At 47.6% G+C, this 22773-nt stretch overlaps 1 protein-coding gene across 1 annotated transcript; it reads left to right on the plus strand.

The window, feature by feature from the left end:
* Positions 1 to 16310: 16310 nt before the first annotated feature.
* Positions 16311 to 20832, plus strand: PDX1 (pancreatic and duodenal homeobox 1). Its single transcript, XM_009566534.2, has 2 exons — positions 16311 to 16707; positions 20008 to 20832. The coding sequence occupies exons 1-2, from the start codon at positions 16311 to 16313 to the stop codon at positions 20382 to 20384; spliced, it is 774 nt and encodes a 257-aa protein (XP_009564829.2). The 3' UTR covers positions 20385 to 20832.
* The last annotated feature ends 1941 nt before the right edge of the window (positions 20833 to 22773 follow it).

The raw sequence follows: 22773 nt of genomic DNA on the forward strand, positions 1-22773 counted from the left end.
ATGGCTAACCAAGCAGAGCAGTGTTTCCTTCCAGTCTCTGTAAAACTCCTGGGATGCACAACTAGAAACAATTGCTAAGCAAGAATAGAAGTGAGAACGAGGAGCTCGTGTCTTTATTAATTTTCCATGGATGCAAGATGAGTTCACAACACCATAAATTCAGGTATAACTTGGAATTTGAAGTAGGCAGAATCAAACATGACCTATTGGTCATGGAGAATACTGTGATTAATATACCATCATCTAATCAGTTAATTTCAGTCATATCAATGAGGATCAGAATGACTGTAAAACCCAGCAGCCAGGCTATCTTGAAGAGCTAACTTGGATATCTTGTCAGTTCTCTTAGGAGGGCACTGTGTCAGCTTGGGAAGAAGACACCCATGGAGACATGCCCAGCAAAAACATGTCTTCATTAACCATCTAGTCACAGCCCTGTGCAGCTACTTGAGGGTGGCTTTTGCATGGGTGAAGGTCTCTGCTCTTTCTGTAGGACCAACCACCTTGTCAGCCCTTTTGAAGACCGTAATGTGTTGTGAAGTGACCTCGTACAGAGAAGAGGTCTGAGCTGACAGGAGCATTGAGGCAGCCCTTGCTCAGATAGACACCATCCCAGGTGCCAAAGCCAGCCAGCAGCCTGGTATCTCTGCTACCAGCTGAGAAAAGCACCATGTGGCTCTGATACAAATAGTTAAGGGGCTGGTGAACAGCCATCACCTCACAGGTTTTCACTTGGAAATGTGAGTCCAGGATCTTCACCTCAGGAAACAATTCTGAGCCCCTGGCCTGCTTCTCTTTACACAGCTGGCGGAAACAGTTCTCACCTTTATCAGAAAAACAACAAAGATCAATCAAACAAATCCCATGGTAGGAAACAGTGGGGGTTTCATATCACAGTACTCCAGGTGTCTACAGGATCTGACCTATGTGCCTAAGGCTCTTGGGACAATGTCAGCACCTGCATCTCTTTGGCTATTTCTTTTGGTCTCCTTTTGGAGATGACCCTCTGCTATGTCATTTTGGCAAGGATGCTGGAGAAACATGTCCATGAAATACCCATCAGTCAGTGAAGAGCTGATGATGGTAGAGTTGCAGTATTGGTGACCGCCGAGGTCACACTCCCTTCAGAGCACATTTGCTGAACATGAGCCCAAGGGACTTGTGCAGAAAGCTGACAACATGTGCTAGCTCAGCAACCCATGGCTGCTCGGAACATTTGAGTGAAATCCCTCAACTTACCAAATACTGACCTGAGCTCTGAGATGCTTTTTGTTGGTCAGTGAAGGTTTTTTTTCTCCAGCTGACCCAGTCATGTGTCTCACTCCCTGGGGATGCTGCAGAAGAGACCTTGAGCAATAGCCCACTTGAGGGGTTTGGCAAGAAGAAAAGCTCATTCCCACTTGTTTCTGGCCTGTGGTTTGGCACTCACCTACAAGTAAGAACATGACAGTTTGTCTCCTGTCCTGTAGGCCAAATCTCCTGTGTTCTTGCTAAGTACCACAATCAGCCTCCCCAAAGACTATGTGATGGATGGAATTCCACTTTAAACACTTCGTATGTGACCATGCCAGTGTAACCCTGCTGTTCCTTCGTGGCATGGCCCAAACAGCTTCTTGATTGAAGACCTAAGAGTTTGGGGGTTATTTTTGATGAAAACAAATAAACATTTTTTAAAAAACAAACACCTTCAAATCTTGTGTTCAGGGCTACTGTCTGATTTGGTCATCTTGCCATGCTGCTATGAGTTAAGAAACCTGGTCCACATCTTGTTTATGAAGTCTGTGGGATTTGCCTCAGTGTACTGCTTAGCACATAGCAGCAACTGGAGAGATTCTTATACTTGAAGTGAGGTGATCTAGGACTTTAGCTTTACTGGAGATGTTTCCATTGTAACAAGTTGTGTATTTTCACGGGTTGAAAGGGCTCTCCTGCTATGTCTTTAATTGAATAATTGCTCTCATCAATAATCTACTTGTCTGTCAGCATCTGGCGTTATAAACATTGCCAATAAGCCAACAAGCATTTTCATTCTTCACTGCTGTTGCGATTTAACCATAGCCAGCAGCTAAGCACCAGGTAGCCACTCGCTCCCTCCAGTGGAAAGGGAAGAGAATCAGGAGAGTAAAATTGAGGAAACTCATAGGTTGAGATAAAGACAGATTAATCGGTAAAGTAAAAGCTGCGTGCGATAACAGAACAAAACAAGGAAATCATTCACTACTTCCCATTGACAAGCAGCAGTTCAGCCATCTCTGGCAAAGCAGGGTTCCATCACACATAACGCTTACTTGGGAAGACAAATGCCATCTCTCCAACATCCTCCTTTCCTTTTTCTTTCCCCAGCTTTCAATGCTGTGCTTGACGTCATATGGCATGGAATATCCTTCTGATTCATTGGGGTCAGCTGTCACAACAGTGTCCCCTCTCAATTTTTTGTGCATGCCCAATCCACTCATTGATGGGGTGATGTGAGAAGCAGAAAAGGCCTTGGCTCTGTATAATCACTGGCTCAGAGATAACGAATACATCCCCCTATTATCAATGTTGTTTTCAGCATAAATCAAATACATAACTCCTGGTAGCTACTATGAAGAAAATCAACTCTATCCTAGCCAAAATCAGCACAACTACTCTTTTGGTTAATAAAATAAGATGGTCTCCATTATGTTTCTGTTGAGAAGGCTTCAAGGTTTCAAACCCCTAAACTGAAATGATAGTCACAGAGTTTGCAAGATTAACAAATGAGAGAGAAAGGGATAAGAAAGTGCAAAGAAATAACAGGGTAACATTTGTTTTCTGCTTGGAATATTTAGAGTTTTTATTCACCTGTTTCCAAAGATCTAATATATTTCTTGGCCAGATCTACTCCCATATCCCTCTTTGCATCTCACGTCACCTAATCCTAAACCTGAGTTTCTGTACATGGAGAAGAGGTATTGCCCGTGTCTGAGGAAGTTTTGGCAAGTGTGTTTCTCAGGGCTTTGTATGTGGGAAGGTACTTACATGACCTACTGCCTGTGTGCCTTCCTGAAGGGAAGCTGCATCCTGCAGCCCCCGGGAGAGACCAGCTGCATCCCCAGCTGGAGACCAGCCATGGGCATTTAAATTAGGCATTTTAGTTAAACTGATGGTGAGTGAGACCCACCTCTTTTTCTGTGCTGATCACTCTCATCTCTCCTCACTGTCAGTGGGAGACAGCATCTCCTAGCACAAATTTGTCTGTCCTATTTGGGGAACTGGCTTCACCAGAAGACAACTGAAACCTAACATCCCTGTTTATGAAGTGAGTTAGGACAACCAGCTCAGATGGAGAAGTGCACACTAAAAATGTTGAAGAACATAAGCACATAGAAACAGCTGCACAGGTTAGGCTGAAGATCCTTCTTGTCCCAGCAGTGGCCAGGGAATGCCTAGAGAAGAGAAGGTGAACAGGATAACCACCTAGGGATACCCAAGGATGCTTTCAGTGGCATGGGAACTTCCTTGGCTGCACTGAGATGCTTCTTCACTAGACTGTTCTGGGGATACCTGCAGTAAGGTAAGATAAACGACTCCCTAAATTCTGTTGCTGGAAACATCCGTGCAATGAGCAGAGTACTGGCTGTGGACCTGGACTAGACCCTTACTGAGCAGCAGAGGTTTTGAGTCAGCAGTCCCATTTACCAGGAGAGCATTTTACCTTCAGCTCTTCTTCCGTGGCACCTGCATTTTGTATCCCAGAACAGACTCTGGGTCAGCCGTTACTTTTGCACAAAAAAATCTCCATTTTCAGCCTTGTTCTTTAGAGTTGAAAGAAAAAAAAAAACTCCAGCACTTTTTTGAGATTTTTATCTCCCTACTGTCATTGAATGCTTTACACACTATTCTCCTGTAACATCTCCAGGGTGACCTTCCTGCCACTTTCAAACTTTCAAACTGACCACTCAATCACACGTTCTGTCCCTACCAGTGACAACTTCAGCTCAGGCAGCCCTGGAGATCTGTACTAATGGCTTGAAAGAATATTTCTGGTCCACTCATCAGCTGTAGCCCTGACCTCCACTGTGTCTAACATCAAAAACTTCTTCAAAAAAATGTCATTGAATTTATGCATCCAGGTGCAGTCTTTCCTCTTGTGTACTCACTTCATAAAGCCTATCTGTAATCACTGATTACAGTTGTATGCAACTTGCAAAACTTGTGTTAATATGTGGGGAAAGAAAAACGCCTGGATAGTCTGCAAAATTCAGTTTGCCAAGCCCTATAACAAGCATCTTTTCTTTACCCATAAATGCAAGGTTCGTTTTACTGTCCCAACCACTGAAAGCTCTAGGCCAGGAGGGTGGCTTTGAGAGTGGAGATGTCGCCTTCCTATCTGTGATTGTGGAGAGAGTTGCTCCCTGATGCAACTAAGTTAGCAGCAGGACTCTGCTAAAAATCAGCACCTGAGATGGCCACCTATTTAGACACGATACCTGCCCCTCCGGGTGTGAAGTAAAGGCTCAGACCAGTCTTTAGCTCAAGACTGCAAGTCTTTAGCCCAGAGGCAACAAGTACAGGACCTGACCTGGCTGATCACAGAAGTCTCCTGGCCCAGGCTCTTTTTCCACTTGGAAAAAAAAAAAAAAATCAACCAACAGCAAAGAAAACTCTCTTCAAGGAAGTCCAAGAGCAAAGTCTAATTCATCGACTTGCTCAAAGGATGTCTTGCCACTGCAGAATGGACTTGTGCCTGGTCCTTGTGCATGTTAGCTGCTGTTTCTTTTTTCTACACAGAGGAGAAGCAGGAAAGTCTATGGATGGAGATCTTTTCCTCCTCTGTGCCTGACCACATGGATACTACAGTTGCCAGGGTTGGGGAAGGGTCTTTAGGAGGAACCCAGATGACCTGACTGACTTTAGACAATTTGTGAATTTCTGTGCCACTTCCCGAGGCAAGGAACTGCTCTGTCTTTCCCAGCTCTGCAAACAGAAATACTCTCTGCCTTCCTTTTTAGCTGAGGCACCCCTAGGGCTGCACATTGCTCACATCCTACTCTCTTTTGCCAGGGCCACGTGGATGAGCCTGATTGTTGCACAAGGACACAGACAAAGTCTAGGAGGAGGCACAAGGCATATTATCCCTGATTTCTGTCATCCCGTAAGGCAGCAGCACTCCCAGAGGGAGTTGACTCCTGGCACGGTGAGGACACCCTCTGCATGTGCTAGATTCCACTCATTGCCCAGCTGTAGACAGAGGTTTGTGTGCAAGAAAGAGTGCAGAGAGGTGATTGCGTTATTCAGAAGCAGCCTAAAACATGGGAAAGTCTTCCCATACAACTAGTGACAGAAATCAAAGTAGCTGAGAAGTTGCTATCAGCTGGGAGCTGGCTCTCCCAGGCTGTCCCAGATCGATAGCAACCTGGTGCAATATTAGCTATGAGCTCTGAGGATAGGGATGTTTGCCATGGAATGAATACAGTGGTTTACTCAGGGGCAGTGACCTAAGCAAAGCTCTGAAACAACAGCTGGTTTTCACAGAACAGGCTACCGGCACCTCCTGTAGCACACAAACACATCCCCTGTGAAGGGTGTTCTCCTCCAAGCCTCGGTGGGTCAGAAGGGAAGCTTGTGGCAAACTTGTGGAACAGCCATACGTTGCAGTGAACTTGTTTAACCTTACACCAAGCACATAAATGTTATGTATCTATATATATATATGTGTATCTACATTTCTAAGGATAGCTGACCTCAGCGTTACCTTGTGAGAGCCCTCTTTGCTTCCATAGGCCGAATGCATGAGAGCGATACCCTGACCACAGAGCAGCTGACAAATGGATTTTCAGCGGGTTGAATAGGTGCCAGCAGTGAGATGATAGGACATTGGGCCAGTGGATGCAAGGAGAATGCTCTCTTCCAGTGGCAGAGATGTTAATGCTGTCTGGTTGGGCATGACATGACCTCTGTAAGAAGCAGGCAGGAGTTTTGCTTGGTTCCTCTGAGACTGTGCCGAGCGGCCAGAGTGGCTCAGGTTCCAGGCATACTCCTGAGTGTCTGTGGGATGGAAAGCAGGTGAGTGAGGGACATGAAAGCAGCCAGACCCACTCATATACGCACCTCACCCAGGCATGCAGGGCAGGGAACAGAAGAATACGCACCTTGCACGTCGCACTGATATCAGGCTATTGCTCCCACTGTGATAATAACAGTGTTTAGAAATGGATTAAGGGCTTTGGGCATGACTTCCTGCCTCTTCCTTCTCTCCAAGCACCAAAGCAAAAATGTGCCATCGGTACCTCTTCATTAGCATACAATACAAAATTAAAACAAGACACATAGGTGGGATTTCACACACATAACTACGGATGTCCAGGCTGGAGTTAGCTGGTCCCTTTGTGATGGGTGGAGACTCATGCACTAAATGCATTGAGTTCATCTGCCCAGTGCCTGTGTTGAGCCAGCGATCAGCAGAGGCACTCTGCCTTTCCTGATCATGACTTGGGATACTGTCTCCAAAGGCCTTGGCTGGCTTCCTGGTCCTGCCGAACAGGGAAAAACTCTTGGAAAAAATATTTGGCTTTGCACTATGCAGCCAGCACTCCACAGAGGCCGGCTCTGCTGCTCCCACCAAAATGGGATTAAAGCGTTTTCAGCTGTGTGCGGTAGGAACACATACAGCCCTGGGCAAAAAAACAGAGGCACTGTCAAGGCAGGGGCATGGAGGCAGAGGAACATGTGCCAGGTCCTAGTTTGCAACAGGTGGCTGAGGTGGGAAGCAGAATGTGGTGTAGGTGCAAGCCACAAGGTGGCAAGAAGGGCAACAAATACTTCTGCTTTGCTGAATACATACTTAGACCCTTCTCCTTGAACTCACAGAGTGTTTAAGTCTATCCCAACGAAAAAGACATGAGGAGCTTGAGTGAAACCAAGATCACAGAAAGTGTTTGTGGTGTGGTCTCACCTCCAGAAGGTATAATTTCCTTTGACATCCCTTCCATTGCTTCCTCTTGGTTACTGCTCAGGCACTAGAGCCCCAGAGGCTGCTGGGCCTGCAAATTGTGTCTCCAGAGGGAAAGGACGTCCTTGGAGCTGTTTCCATGTCCACCCAGAGGTAATGCTTCATCTTGGGAAAAGTGTTAAATCCATCTAGGCTTTGAAAACATGATGAAAACAAATCTGAATTTAAAACAATTTATGCATAGACCAACATAACATTTTAATGGGGAAAAAATACACAGTCATTTCAAGCTTGAAGAGTCTAAGTAGTATGGTTTTGTATAAATGGCTGATATGTTATTTGTTTATTGGGCAATCTACTTTTTTATATTGTTTGTCAGGCTATATAATTTTAGGTGAAAGCTTTTTAGTATGCTATGCCTTTCAGAACTTCCTTTATACACAGGTTTCTGCTCCAATGTGCATAGGAAATAGACCACTAATTGCCTTCTTACCCCATCTTGCACTGTTAACCCGAATATGGCTACATCATAAATTAGACCATATTAACGGTGCTGCTGCTGCATAAATCAGTTGAGCGCTAAAGTAGTTGATTTCGTTTGAGGTTCACAAAAGCATCATTTAGTTTAAGAGGCTGATTTTGGCAACCATAGCACGCACTTATTCAATTGGAGGTTTCCTAAGCACATTGAGTGGGAAATGATCTCTCCACAGGACACCAGATGAGGATGAGAGACCTGGACTCTTCCACTGAGGTTATTTCTTCAGGCAGGTGCCTCCCTTCCCCTGAGTCTCTGTCTGCCTTGGTTTGCTCTGGGTCTTTGGACTGTGCCTTACTCGAAGAGGAGGTCACCTGCTAGGTTGAGCCGATGGTAGGACAACATGGCCCTGATGGCTGTGGGGCTCCTGAAAGCTTCTTTACTCAAACATGATGTCTCACTTCCTTTGGCTGCTATGATCTTGACAAGGTTTCTGCAACACCATGTGGATTTCATTGACAGTGAAAAACTGTTGCAGATGTAATATATGAGAAGAGCCTTAAATCCAAAGGTCTAATTATCATGCGTGGCTAGAAACCTCATGGCTAAGTGTTGCTCTGTTGAAGCCCACCAAGCAGCATTTTTAAAGTTTAAAACCCAGTGGAGCCTCTCACTGCAGGCTCAAGCATTAACCCATTCCTCAACAGTGCAGACACCACCCGTGTCAAAAGCAGGACAGCTCAGGGCTTTTATAAATTCAAATGAACTCAGACTAACCAGACCAGAATTTCTTTTTCCCTTTGTCTTCCCGCAATACTCCAGCTCACAGTCTTACAATCCTCCCACAAGGACTTCTGCTGTCACTGCACACCGTTGGGCTCTCTACCTGCTCTCTAAACACCGAGGCCACAGGTGCCTTTCCAAGAACCAAACACCCAATGCATTCCTTATTGGCTGGGAGAGACTCTTCCCCATCAGTTCTCCCCTGATAGTCAAGACTAATTTGTCTCCTAAATCACACCCAGTGCTTTCTGACTGCTGCTTTTTAAAGCCTCCAGTTATTCCTAGGGCTTGGACCAAACACTGAGTTAATGATTACTGTGTGGAGTTTCAGTGATTATTTTGAGGAGATGGCCTTTTCCAGCCTTCTGGATACCTAAGGCAGGACATTCAATCAATGTCTTTCTCCTTGTCAGCTGATGCATTAAATCAGATGTTGTTTACGTACATAAAATGATTTCAGGCACTGAGAATATGTTTTCCAGTGTACGAGGAGCAATAAAACCTATACGTATTGTTAAGAGAGTGAAAATCTAGTAGAGCTTTTATTTGAATGTGCAGATTTATACCCATTATGTGCATATACTTCATCATTGCTCCATAAAGACATTGATTTTTTTCTGGACTGCTAAGTAATTCTGAGTCTAAATCACAGCTTCTTAAACTTGGGCTGGACTTAACTTGCAAATGAATATTAAAATAGAAATACTGAACAGAAATAGTATACAAAGACAGGGAAACAAATATATAAATAAGGGGCTGGGAAATACTGGATGGAAATACAACTAAGAAGATTACGATGGAGAAAAAGAAAGTGAAAGAAAAAGCGAGTGAAAGAGAAAGTGGGAGAAAGTAAGGCAAGGCCAGGGCAGGAAAGGTGAGCTGAAGAGTAAAGTGGAGCAGAGTGGTGTTGCAAATCCATGGACAGCTTGCAGCTACATGGACCCCTAACATCAATAATTATACTTGAAACATATTATCATAAATAAATAAGCAAGCTAATAGAAGTTATATTGCACACTAAATATTTAGATTATTTTATATAGACAAGGAAACAATGGTCATTGCAGCTGAGCAAATGAGCAATCTGTACTGTTTAATTAATTCTGCTTACTTCAGTATTTGTGAATTATCAAGTTTCTTTCCCTTCATTTGTTAAAATACGAGAGGCCCTAAAAAGTTTTTAGAGCACGGATGTCTCTTAATTTAAAAATATTTATTTATTTAAATATTTAAAAGTCGACCTGTGTTCATAATTGGTCATGTAAGTTGTAGATACATTTCTTTCCCCTTGTTGGATGATTGTAAGAATTAGTCTCATTGCGGTGTACTGCACAGGCAAGGAAACACTAGCAAGGAAGTTAACTGAACAGCTTCAACAGATGCTGCTCTCTGCATACACTCCGAGATGGTATTTTTGTCTCCTGCCCTACTCCTGCTCCTTCCCATAACTCCTCTCTCACTTACAGCATGTTATAGAAAAGTCAACTTAAACCCACTCTGCATTTAATCTACTTTCCTGTATGAGATATTCAAGTCCAAGACTTATTCACTGCCCATTTTCTTACACCCGTGCTCAGAGGGCAGGTGGCAGGTTTCCTCATGGGATCCTTCTTAGCACTTCCCTCTGTGGGCTCTGATTGGTTCACAGCACCTCCAGGGCTGATGTGGTATCAATTTACGGTGGGGGGAATGAAATCTAGTGCCTTTTTTTTTAAACAGATTTCAATCATTGCATTGATTTTGGTGAAACATAAGCATGTAAATCCCTTCTGAAATCCACATTAGACTAAAATGGATTAGAACAAAAAGTCTCCAGTAATTCTTAGCACCTAGTTGAAGTGCTCAGAAGTTTCACTGGACTCACTAGCTCAGAAAAAGCCCATGTGGACAGCATTGGAGAAGGTCAAAACACTTCCAGTGCCCAGTTCTCGTGGCATTGAGTGTTCACAATCAGATTTTGAGTTTTCACTGCCAAAAGCTTCCCCATCACCTGGGAGCACCTCAGGATGCTACAGACCAGGCACCCAGTAAAGAAAGGCATTTGCAGCTGGGAACTTTTTCTGTGAAGTTCAACCCAAGAGATTCATCAAGGTTACAGTATCTCCCTCTGGTCAGCAGTACGGCCCAGGTTCTGCTTTTCATGCACGCCCTCCTTCTCTCCTGGCTTTTACACCCATGTTTCTCCCTATGGGCAGGGATAGAGGAGGAAAAAAAGGTCAGGCTGCTGTATTCCCAGGTCTCACCCAGAGTTGAGTTGGGAGCATGCTCAAACCTAGACCTTCATTCTCTCCCCTCAGAAAGGTGAGCATCTTATGCATCCTCTGCATAAATCACCTTCCTCCTCAGTGATACTCGGGGCTGGAGGAAGGACCATTAGGAATATCTTCCAGTTTTTCAGCTCCTGGACTCAAAACCACAACTGCAATGCAATGTGCTCTCATTCAGTCCCGAGCCCCAGGGCAGGGATCTGCTCATTGCAGAATACAGTTGTAGAGGGCTTAGCTGCCAAGTTTTAAGATGTAACTGTGGAGCCCGTGTGATGTTCAGAGTTTGACTAAATGTAGGATACTTTGCACAGAGAGATTGGTCTGGAGGGATGTTTCTATGGGGCAGCATCCCAGCAGAAATTCTAACATACCTAAATCTAAGAAACAAACATAGCAGTGAAGAAAACAGGGTGGGAAAAATGCTGTGTAGGATTGCTGTCTCTAGATGTCGGCTATTCCAGTCCTCTACTCCAGTTTGGGATCAGCCATGTGTACATAGCTCTTGTTTTCAGAGCCTTTGCAGAGGCAGCAGCTCCACACCCTCCCCATACAGTCAACTCCGGTGTGTCACCATTTCCCAGCTTCATTTTTCATACTGGTCCAAATAATTTTAAGGAAAGTTTCCCCACATGTTTGGTGAGAGGCGGAGATACAGAATGGAAAATTTCAGCCCAAATTGTTGAAGTCCAGCAAAGTTACAATGGACAAACAAGAAGGGAGGGCTGTGGTGAAAAATGCCAGGTGCCACCTGCACAGCCAGGCTCCAGCTGAGCCTGAAACCTCCGCTCCCCGGAAGAGCCCAGGGTCCAGGGGGAAGCACAAGCAGACAAGGGCTGTGAGGGGGGGTTCTCTCTGGGTTATAGTTCTGCCCTGTATTCCTCTATTCACATACATATATATAACTTTTTTTCCCCAGTAAAATAAACACAAAGTGCAAAATACAAAGCTGTGTGGGGCACACAACATGAAATTGCTGTTAATTCAGCGGAAAGATTCACTGTATTTTAAAGTAATTCCTCAAATCTTCTTACAAAGCAATTAAATTGTGCTCCTCTGGTGATAGGCAACATTCCTACCAGAAAAATGAAATTATGACTATAATGGGACAAGGAAGAAAACTAAAAGGTGTAAAAGAGAAAGTGTAGAAAGAGACTGTGCATGTAAGATCCTGTCCTACTCTCAAGTTTTCCCAAGGAATCTTTCTTACATATTTCCTGGACAAGGTCTTATTCAAAGTGCCTTACGTAAATGGGTTTTCAGGCAATTGAAGACATGGCCCGCACCTTGTGGTGTGAAGAAGCTGATGTGTGCTGGGAAGAGCAAACTGAAGTTTCCCTGTGTGAATGGAGAATCGCTCAGAGACTAAAAAACACTCTTGTCAAAAGAAAGAAAAGGCCGATGAACCAGTGTTACTTTAAGGCAGGTGAAATAGTTCATGCTCTTGTTTTTATCATTGGTGCTAAGAGGGAAAGACAGCTTTGTTTTCACATGGTTATTGATTATTAACCAGCTTTGTGAAAGGTTACCTTTCTGCTAGATACAGCCATGAAAGGGGGGCAAAAATCAATCCCTGGGAAGGCTCTGTTTCCCAGTCAACTTCTCCTCCAACTGCCAGCCCTTAATACAGTTTTTCTGTGTTGCTTTGAATAGAGCTGGAAGAGAAAAAAGAGACTAATTTTAATATGTTCCACTCACCTTCTATACTTTTTTTCTGTCTGAATGTAGATTGCAGAAAAGCAGTTGTGCACTGAGAAGTCATTAAATATTATGCAGACATAGAAAATCAAAACAGCGTGACTGTACTATACTCTCACTATTTTATACTCTAGTATTGTGTTGGATGGTCAGGAAGGTGGGAGGAATGATGAAACTAGCATCAGCCATAATAGAAAAGGGAATTAATTGAGTAGAGGTTCAAAAACTATTTGTGTTGGAAGGCAAACAAAATGTTCCTGCCACTTTTTCTACAGGGAAAAAAACCAACACTCTGCCAGATGGTTTGATATCTCACTGATCTCAGCAGCCTGCAGTGATGTCTATTGAACATCATTGGGAAGAAATGGACAAGACTTTCAAAAGACAGTGTCTCACATTAAGCTCCTAAATTAACCATTTAAAGGTAAGATCCTTGAAAATGCCATTGAATTTCAAGAGGCATGTTGCATATGTTGGCATACATTTTAAACCCACATCTACATGGTATTAGGTATGTGGCTTGGCTTTCCAAACCCCTGGGCACTCCAACACATTTGTATTACATTGTAAAGCTTTGGGCTTCGTATAATACAGAATAAGAATTAATTGTGCAGACAACCTCTTCTCTGTTAGGCAAGCACCAAGCTAGAGAAATATCATCAGACCTTAGCAAGTCCTTAAAATGTACTCGAATCTAACAAGATATTTCACATAATGCAATGTGGTTATTGTGCGGTCTGGTAGGACAGCAGCAGCTGAGTACTCTGGTACTGGTGCTTGAATATCTAAATTCCCACACTTGTATTGAGGGTAATTACAGTCTACCTGTTCTACTTACCATTGCTGCTATCACCATCGTCCTCCAATTACTGATACAGACTCATGGATTCATTTTTGTTTAATCTTTTGAAATAACAAACTTGGTATAAGGACTTACCGTCTGAGTAGATCCTCAGAGCAACTTTAATGAGAGCATTGAGTAGTCCAGAAAAGTCACCTCAGAGGAGTAAAGTGCTATTAGAAGAAATGATCTGGATCTACTGTGGTTGTTCTCAGCATGAGCTACAGCCATTTTAGTAGTTGTGAGACCATGTTCATGAATCAGACACAATACAACTTCCATGGATAAAGCTTGATGATCCAAACATGGCAGCCATAAATATCCCAGAGATCTTTGGGGTCTTCAATGGTCCAGAAGAACTTCCTATGACAGGAAAAGTATGAGACCTTCAGCTGAATAGCAGTACACATCCAGCCAGGCTTTAAGGTGAGGGAGAATCTATCCAACCCATTGTTATAATTTGTTCTAGTGTGCAACATGTCCATGACTTTTCTCTGTTTTCAGTTGTTAAAATTCTGCTGTTAAATCAGTTGTTAAAATTTAACAGTGTTTGTATCAGCTGTTTTTTCTTGCGTGGTTACCTATAGACTGAAGGTGGCCAAGTTTCTCATCCCTCCAAGACTGACAAAACCACAGACCTGGGGACAGGGGAAGTTGTTTTTCTGGGAGATGACAATGTGTGTGCAGGATTCCCTGGGCTCACTATTGAAAGTGCTCAAGTGCTGCCAGCCTTATAGGCTCCGCATAAGAGCTAAAGAGGCAATTTAATTTATTTTAATTTCTTACATCATGCCTACATGTCTCAAGGCTCTTCTAGTTTGGGAAACAGGACTGTAGCCAGGTGGAAGGTCAGCAAAGGGTGGTAGTACCTCAAACAGCAGCAGTTAATCTGAGGAACACTGTGCCACAAGATGTGGGAGGCAAAAGGTTTACCTAAGGTTTCAGGGAGACTTAAGATGTGGAAGAATCAGCCGAGGAATATAACACCCACACGGCTCAGGAAATCCTCGGAGGAGAAAATTCTGGGAGTCTGGGAGAAAGTCTGGGTGCAGTATCTTTCGTGCTCACCCTGCTGCGATGACCCAAGGCAGTGCGTAGGAACATCATTCGGGGAGAGGGTGTAGAGTCACTGGACCTTCTCCTTGAGTGGGCACAGCAGCGTGTGCGCAGCCTGGTTCTGGGGTGAGCGGGGCCATTCCCGTCACTCCCAGTGCTCCCATCACCCATTTCCCACACCAAGTGGGAACTCGTAGTTCAGAGGCTTCACCTGAGAAGCCGCAGCTGCAGAGGGGATTTTCAGCCAGACCTCAGTGACCGCATCCCGGAAGGGGGAGGCAGGCAGCGGTTTGGACTGTGGTGGGGCTCCGCTCCCCACCGCGCGGCTCCGCAGCCGCCGGACACCGCCACCCCGAGCCTGTCCGGGGTCCCCAATGCCGCGAGACCCGACGGCGCTCTTTTCCTGTACTGCAGCTCGCCGAGTTGTTGTTAGCACGGCGAAGCGTGTCCTTATCGCCTGCTCATGCAGGCAGAATGAAAGAGAATTAGCTCTAAATTATACGAAATTCATTTGCTTTGGAGGGGGAAGTGTTTGCTCTATTTAGAAACGTTCGTTATAGAGAGAGGACCGCATTAAGACACCAGGTAATGGTCCTCCCTGGAGATGAATCAATTTGCTCTGGGTTTTATGGCCTCGCGTTTGTTTGTCAGCACCGGTTCCCCGTGGAAAACCCGGGGCGGTGTGTTCTCCGGGGCGCTGTGTTCTCCGGGGAGCAGATCTCTGGGGAAGGGACTGGGACGGCTGGGCTGGGGTCTGTGCACAAGAAATCTCCCGATCAAAGGACACCGGTTCCTGCAAGAGACCTCAAGGGAGGCATCGCGGAGCCGTGGGTGCTAAACCGGGGGCGCAGCTGGAGCTCAGCGCATCCCGGTTCCCCGCCCGGGATGCCAGGGGACGGAGAGCCAAGGCGCCGGGCGGCGGGAGGCTGAGCAGCGGCGATGTCTATCGGTAATTCCCGCTAATAAAATACTTTCTCACTATCCGCACTATAATTGGTTTACAGCCTTTTTTGTTTATTTATCCATAAGAGCTGCTGTTAAATGGCTTGGGAAAGCAATCGCTTAATGGCTCAATATTGAATCAGTGCGCTTTCTAAGCGACGGGGGGACCCGCGTGGGTTCGGAGCGGAAACTCATTTTAAGTGTAATGGACTGGGCGGGTTTATGATCCCACGGAACCCCGCGGAGGAGCGAGGTACCGGGAGCCTCCCATCCCGCCAGCTCGGGGGATGCATCGCCGTCGGCAGAGGCTGGGCGAGCAGCCTGCCCGGGGCACGACGGCAGCGGCCGGAGCTCCGGAGCCCGGGAAGGACCCGGGGAAGCGGCTGTGAAAGGAGGCGGTCCGGGCGAATAGGAAGCGTGCCTGTCCCCGAGCCGGCGAAAGCGGCCGACAGGCCGAGCGCAGGGTGACAGGGAAATGATCTTTGTCCCTTTCGGTAGCTCTCCGCCTCCTCATAGCCTCGTCACCAAGTCAACTAGCACCGGCTCGGAGCAGATTATCTCCGAGGGTCAACACGTTGCAGCCTAAGCTGCTCCCCACGGCTCCCAAATTTACCCTTTGGGCAAACAATCCGCTGCCTGTCACTCGCTCGGATGATAGCACCGGCCGCATCCCCCCGGGCAAGGTGGGAGCGGGCTGAAAGCTTGTCCTTGCCCGCTCCTAAGGTTTGGATATACGGGTCCTCTCGAGGGAGCGGCCCTTCGGCGCACCCTGCCCGGCCCCGAGCATCCGCATCCCTCGCTGGGATGTCCCGGGTGCCTAAAGTCCTCGAGTGCCAAACCCCTCCAGGAGCCGTGTGGTCATACCTGCTTCCAGCCACAACCCGCGGAGGGTTTTTCCTCTCCGGGCCGTGCCCAGGAGGGCTGGGGGATGAGCAGAGCCTGGGCAAGGGAAGGGAAAAGGTGGGGTTAGAGTCCTTCCCCGCGGAGCGCCCCGCACGTCGAGGCAATGCCCGGGCCCCCCAAGAGCCCCGCCGCGGTGCTCCTCACCCTGAAGCAGGGGAGCGGCACCTCGCCCGCGGGGTCGGGGAGTCCTGGGACCTGCCCGGCAAACGGGAAGAGGGCTGCCGGGCCAGGGCCACCCCGGGTGGCTTCTTATGGGTCGCGCCCCGCCCCGGAGGGCTGCGGGAGGGCTCACGTGGGGGAGCGGCGCCTATGGGGAGGCAGCGGGAGCCGGGCAGGGCGGCGGGCGGCGAGCTGTCAAAGAGGCATCCCGGGCGCCGGGAGCGGGAGCAGCCCCATGTGTCCCTAAGCTGCAAGACCCCTCCGCTCGCCATGAACACCGAGGAGCAGTATTATGCCTCGGCGCAGCTCTACAAGGAGCCGTGTGCTTTTCAGAGAGCCCAGGCGCAGGATTACAGCTCCAGCCCCCCCGCCTGCCTGTACATGGGCAGGCAGCAGCAGAGCCCTTACCCCAGCGGCTTAGGGGCTCTCGAGCAAGGCAGCCCGCCAGACATTGCACCTTACGAGGTGCCCCCCATCACAGAGGATGCCGGAGTCTGCCACCTTCATCACCACCATCACCACCACCCTCACCTTCCTCTTCCCCACCAGGACGAGCTGCCTTTCGCAGACGGGGCGGACACCGGGGCGATAGAGGAGCCCCGAGTGCAGGTGCCTTTCGCCTGGATGAAGTCCACCAAATCGCACGCCTGGAAGGGACAGTGGGCCGGTAAGCTCCGCCGCTTCCCTCTGCCGCTGCCCCGCCGCTTCTCTCCCTTTCGGCTGGCAGGAACCCTCCCTCGCCCCAGCCCTGCTCCCTCCGCTTGGGGATAGCGCGGAGAGGTCCCAGAGGGTCACCTTCCCGGGACGCTCCTCCCCCCCGCCAGCTCCCCAAGATCCACCGCTGTGGGGCTGCTGCAGTCGAGTTGAACTCCAGGGTGACTCTCCGGTCCCCGCCGGCGTGTTCCCCACTCTGCCCAAGTCCCGAACAATTTTTAACCAATATTTTTTCACCGATTAACTAATTGTCGCCAAGTCGAGGAGACTCGCAAATGCCTCCCGGGCGCTGCCGCCCCGTCGAGCAGCGGGTGCGCCGGGCACGCAGAGGCACCTGCGGGGTGGAGCGGGAGGGGAGGGTTGCGGGCAGGGCTGCCAGGGCAGGCCACAAGCCCCGGAGCAACCCCCGAAGCCCCCAGACAGCCGCCTTGCCCCTCTTTTCTGCTCTCCCGGGCGGCAGAGCCCATCTTCTCTCCCCGTCCTCTCCATTCCTGCTTCCTGGTAGGTTTTAGCCGTAATTGCGCTTTTCCAAGTGAAAACCCAGGGCAGGGGAAACAATGCACAAACGAAACAGAGCTGCCAGCGAGGGGAGGAAAGCCCTATCTAGGCAGAAAGTTCCGCTGCCCAACAATATTTCTGTCTCTACCTGCACAATGTTATCGTGTCCTGCACCTTTGTCACGCCTATACGGCAAATATTATATTAAAGGCTTTGTTCAAATAGACAGTTGAAAAAAGGATTGGAGCATTAAAATCAGGCTGAAATAGTTCGGGAATTCCACGGGGAGGACAGAGGAGGGGAGTGGTCCCACTCCCCACGGAGGCGCATCCGCCGGGCTGGGGAGAGGAGCGCTGCCCCACGGACTCGGCGGCAGAGATTGTGTCGGGTGGGTGGATCCGATCGTTTTCTTTGTGTTGAACGAATTTGGAGGAAGGGGAGAAAAAGGAAAAAAAAAAAAAAAAAACGGAAAAAAAGCCAAATGCTTAAATTATCCTTTTTCCTCCCTGCCTTTGTCTCCTATACCTGAGGAATGACAAAACCCACAGCAAAGCGAAACTTCTCCCTTAAAAGTCGAAAATTCTTCCCAGCTCACCTGGAAAGCCCAGGTCAGTGCTGTGCCTGGGATGCGTGTGCGAGCTGGGGCTGTTCCTGCCGCGGGTGCACGGTGCGCGCCTGTCCAACAAAGGGGGCACCGAGCCTCGCCGGGCGCTCTCAGCCCAACCCGGGGGCTGCAGGAGATTGCCAACTATATAGCCTAAGGAGGTGGGGTTTTTAATGGGAATCGCTGGGATTCAGGCGTCCCTGGATTCCGAGGAGCTTTGCCCGGGAAAAAGAGCCCTGAGAGGTGGTGGCTGAGCCCAAGCCCAGTGCCACTCGCCCTGCCCGGGGCTACTGGTCGCCTCCCGGGACTGGCCCCGTCCCGGGCTCTCCGGGGGCCGCCTCCCGCAGTTTTACCGTCAGAACATATTTTCCAGATCCATAGACAGCATACGTGTCTATATATAGTTTTGTATTTTAAAACATTTTAGTGCACATACATCTATTTTAATATCTATATTATTCTACATACAAATAGGTGTATGTACAGAGTTTTGTATTTACACACACTTGTATGTACATGCATGTGTTTTAAGATGTCTTTAAATGTTTATACACATAGGTTTATAACCATATAATATAATTATCATATAATCATATTATATAATCATATAATCATATAATCATATAATCATATATATAGGTTTTTATCCAGATGTTTATAAACATATATATGTATGTTTTATAAACATTGCATATATAAAATATTGGGATACATCATATATATCCCATAGCATGGGATATCATATATATACATATGTGTGTATATATTTGTATCATACAGATATATGTATATATACTTGTAGGTTTATATACTTAGGTTTATGAACAAATAAACATAAGGTTTGTAAACATTACATATATAAAATCATGGGAATAGGATGACGGGAGGCGGAAGAGCCCGCATGGCTCTCTTGAAACGCCTCTTTCATCCCGGCTGTCTAACCCGCTGTGCCCACGGATGCGATCGCGACCAAAAGCGCAGCCCGCGGCGCTCCCGGCGCTGCCGATGGCGGCCCCGGGTTTCAGCGCCTCTCGCTGCCGCCGGGAACTCTCGAGCCCAGCGCTCACCGATGAAAATTCCGCTGCTGCCGCTGTTTCCGAGAATGACAAATCCAAGGTTTCTCCAACAGCGCCGGTGCCTCCTGCGGGGCTCCCGGCGGCTGGTGAAGAGACGAAGCCTCCGTGGCATCAGGGCTGCCCGGTGGAGGTATCCTGCGACTCCCCCGTCGCCCTCGAACTCCTCTTCGGGAAGTTGTTCCCCAGTGGCTTGTGGCTTGTGCAAAGGACGGAGATCCCGTCGGGGAAAGCCGCTTGCTCCCCGCCGCGCCTCCTCTCCGGGAGCCCCCGGCCCTTCCTTACCGGCTGGCTTCTCCCCGGGCCGGTTACCGGGCAGCGGAGACATTTAACTTCTTTAATAATTTTTTTAGTTGTTTGTGGGTTTGCGTCAACCAATTTTTTTAATTACTTTTTTGGGGTTTGTTTTGTTTTGTTTTGGGTTGGAGGGTTTTTTTGTAATTTGATTATTTGGAGGAGTTTTTCTTTTTGGTTTGGTTTCGTTTGTTTGTTTTGTACTTCTTTTTTTCTTTTCCTTTTTTAATTTTCTTTTTTCTCTATTTTCTTTTTGTTTTCCTTTTCCTTTTTTCTTCTCTTTCTTTTTTCTCCTTTTTCTTCTTTTTCTTTTCTTTTTCTTTTCTTTTTCTTTTCTTTTTCTTTTTCTTTTTCTTTTTCTTTTTCTTTTTCTTTTTCTTTTTCTTTTTCTTTTTCTTTTTCTTTTTCTTTTTCTATTTCTCCTTTCCCCCCCCCTTTCTTCTTTTTCTTTTCCTTTTCATTTTTTTCTACTTTTCCTTAGTTTTTTTTCTCACGCGAATCTCAACAATTCCCTGATCAAAGGCCCTGGATCCTTCAGAGATTTCAGCGACAAGCAAACGTTGACTCTTAAGCGTCTTTCCCGGCTTGAGGGACGACATTTTCCTGAAAACCTCGAGCAAATGATTATAAAAAATATTAAATTGTTATAAAATTAAATGGCAGCGGTTCTGACAGCTCCACCAGCACTGCCGGGGGTCTCACCCCGCTTTGTGCCACTCGCGTGTCCTCCCCGCAGCCCGAGGGGGTGATCGGGTGGCCAGGACTGACTCTTCCTTCTTTGCAGGGGGGTCCTACGTGGTGGAGCAGGAGGAGAATAAGAGGACGAGGACGGCGTACACCCGGGCGCAGCTGTTGGAGCTGGAGAAGGAGTTTCTCTTCAACAAGTACATCTCCAGGCCTCGGCGGGTGGAGTTGGCTGTCATGTTGAACTTGACCGAGAGGCACATCAAGATCTGGTTCCAGAACCGGCGGATGAAGTGGAAGAAGGAAGAGGACAAAAAGCGAGGGGCGAGCAACAGCAATGACCCCGAGCAAGACTGTGCAGTGTCCTCCGGGGAGCTGCAAGGCAAGGAGGATCTACAGCCGTGTCCCCCCGGGAACCTGCCCTCGGGGGCCTCCAGGGACCTGCTCGCCCCTCGAAGACAGCAGGACTCTCGGTGAGCCGCGGGGAGACCCGGGATACGGGAGAGAGCCAGGAGATCCCCGCGGCCGGCTCTCGCCGCCTTCCCCGGGACACTCGGCGCCTCCACTCCGAAACTCCCGTTCTGCGGGAAAAAAACTGAGAAGTGTTCGACTGTGGCGAAAAGAGAGGCGCGCTGCGCGCCGGAGGAGGTCTCGGGGAGCTGCCGGGACTGCGGCGAGCCCGGCATCGTTCCCCTCGGCACCCTCGAGGCAGCATCCCCCGGGGAAGGGGCATTCCAGGCGGCGTGTGCTACCCTGGGTGAACTGGGAGGACTGGAAACAGAAGGAGAAGAACTCTCAGCGCCACCCACTCGGGGCGCGGGTCCTCCCGCACCAGCGCAGAGCTGGGCATCCCAGACTTTCCCAGGGATGGCATCCCGCCGTCCTTCTCCCTTCCAGAGACCCCGGGGCATCGTCTCCACCGAGGCCTCCCCCAGGACTATTATTATTTGGAAAGTGAAGCGTGTTCTGTTTTCTTTTCTTTTGTCTTTTTGGGGAAATCTAAAAAAAAAAAAAAAAAAGAGGAAAAATTAAAAAATAAAAAAGGAAAAAAAAATAAAACCAAAAAGAAAAAAACCCACGCCGAGTGTCCTGCGGGCAGGATTTGAAGGTTCGTCTCCCTCGATGACCGAGTCCCGGTGAGAGGCACAGGCAGCCAGACCCTCCAGGGCTGCGCTCGCCTCTCCGAGGGTTGGGAGCAAACCCTGGGATGCAGCAGAGGCGAATCGGGCTGTGAGCCGAGAGCGGGACGTGTCTGGGGCGCTAGGGATGATCCCAGGAACATTCTCCTTGGGGGAAAAGCTCCTGCCTTTCTTCCAGCTTTCCCGCAAGCTCTGACTCTACCTCGGGAAGAAGTACTTCCTGCAGTACGAGCTCCCGGCCCGGCGTGGCTCTCAGCATAGAATTTCTCTGCATATCTGACTTCGCTGTTCCACGCCTAAAGCACCGTGGAAATTCAGCTAAGTGGGGGGATGGAAATACACCCAGAATAAAACCAGAAAATAGCGATTGGAAGGAAGCAGGATCTGCCCACTTTGCTGAGGATCAGGAGGATCTGCCTTCTCGACGGGGGCGGCTCAGGATCTGCAGCTCCTGGAGCATCCCTCGAGGAGCGCCACAGTCCGCCCAGGGCTGCGGGCCCGACAATGCCACAGGAGGAGGAGGACCTGTCCCACCCTGGCCAGAGGATGTTCCCAGTCCCATGGCTGGAAGCGAGGGGTAGAGGAAGCAGCTTGCCACAGCTCTTCCTTTTTTCCCCCTATGTTACTTGTGAGACTTATAACAGTAAGGTGGAGCCTTGTTCTGAAGGTGTAATTCATCTATTGCTTTTCTTTCCTCTGCGTGCATTAATATGTGTGTGTGCAAACAGGGCCGCTTCTGGTCATTTTTCCTGGAAGCTGCCTGAGAAATTTATCATCCAAGTCTATATATTCTTAAGCATCAAAACACGGTCGATGAGTGGGAACTTTGCTATGATTGTGTGAGCAAAATTCAAATAAAGCTGTTCTGCTTAAGAAACAAAGCACCGTAATAATGAAAGTAATATTTCTCAGATTTTGGGGGGTCAGAAAGCCATTTTCAAACCTCAGCATTACATTTTATTAGCATCAACGTGTCACTGGAAACACACAGTGGAAAAATTTCCACATACCTTTTACAATGTCTGTCATTGAAACGGCAATTCGTGAGCCACTATAAAAATAGACCTTGCTGCAAAAAGGACATCTATCACTCAAAATACCACCATTTTCTGCTAAGATTCGTACATTGCACTGCCCTGGGTAAACAGCGCACACCATGTCTGAAATTTTACCTGTCTTTTCTCTATTGTAACACATAGAGTATTGATTTTCTCTGCTGCAAAAAAATGGAAAAGCTGCAGAATTGATACAAATAGTCTGACCACGGTGCTGAAGTATTTTTATGAGCGGAAGTAGAATCAGACCTGCATTGTTTACTTTTAATGTATAAAGTTGTTTTCTATGAGGAATTTATATCATTTATGGGATTAGCACTTAAAAAAAAATATATTCACCCTTTTTACAAAGACATAAATAGAAAAATTAGCATTATCTGAATCAAGACAGTTCCGGGACCTTGTAGAGGTAATCATTCCCTGGTAGAGTAGCCAGCCCTGCATCGTGCTGGGGAAAAGTGTGGTTGACGTGAAGAAGTATAAGGCTGCTACAGTTCTTGTGCCATGTCATCTCACCAAAAATGGTTGTCCAGACATATCCATTTTTTTCCTAGGAAACATCCTTCCCTTATGAAGCAGTTCATAATTTGAATTATTAAATAGTTCATTATTTATATTTAATCACCTTTAATCTTAGGATAGGGTTTCCACAAGACATTCTAAAAGTCCTGA

This window comes from Cuculus canorus, chromosome 1 (assembly GCF_017976375.1).
Source record: "Cuculus canorus isolate bCucCan1 chromosome 1, bCucCan1.pri, whole genome shotgun sequence".
NCBI classification, from domain to species: Eukaryota; Metazoa; Chordata; class Aves; order Cuculiformes; family Cuculidae; genus Cuculus; species Cuculus canorus.

Excerpts from the sequence above, each read along its gene's own strand:
- PDX1 (XM_009566534.2), top strand. The coding sequence starts at position 16,311 with ATGAACACCGAGGAGCAGTATTATGCCTCGGCGCAGCTCTACAAGGAG. Across the intron at positions 16,708-20,007 it reads CTGGAAGGGACAGTGGGCCG|GGGGGTCCTACGTGGTGGAG; the intron begins GTAAGCTCCGCC and ends CCTTCTTTGCAG.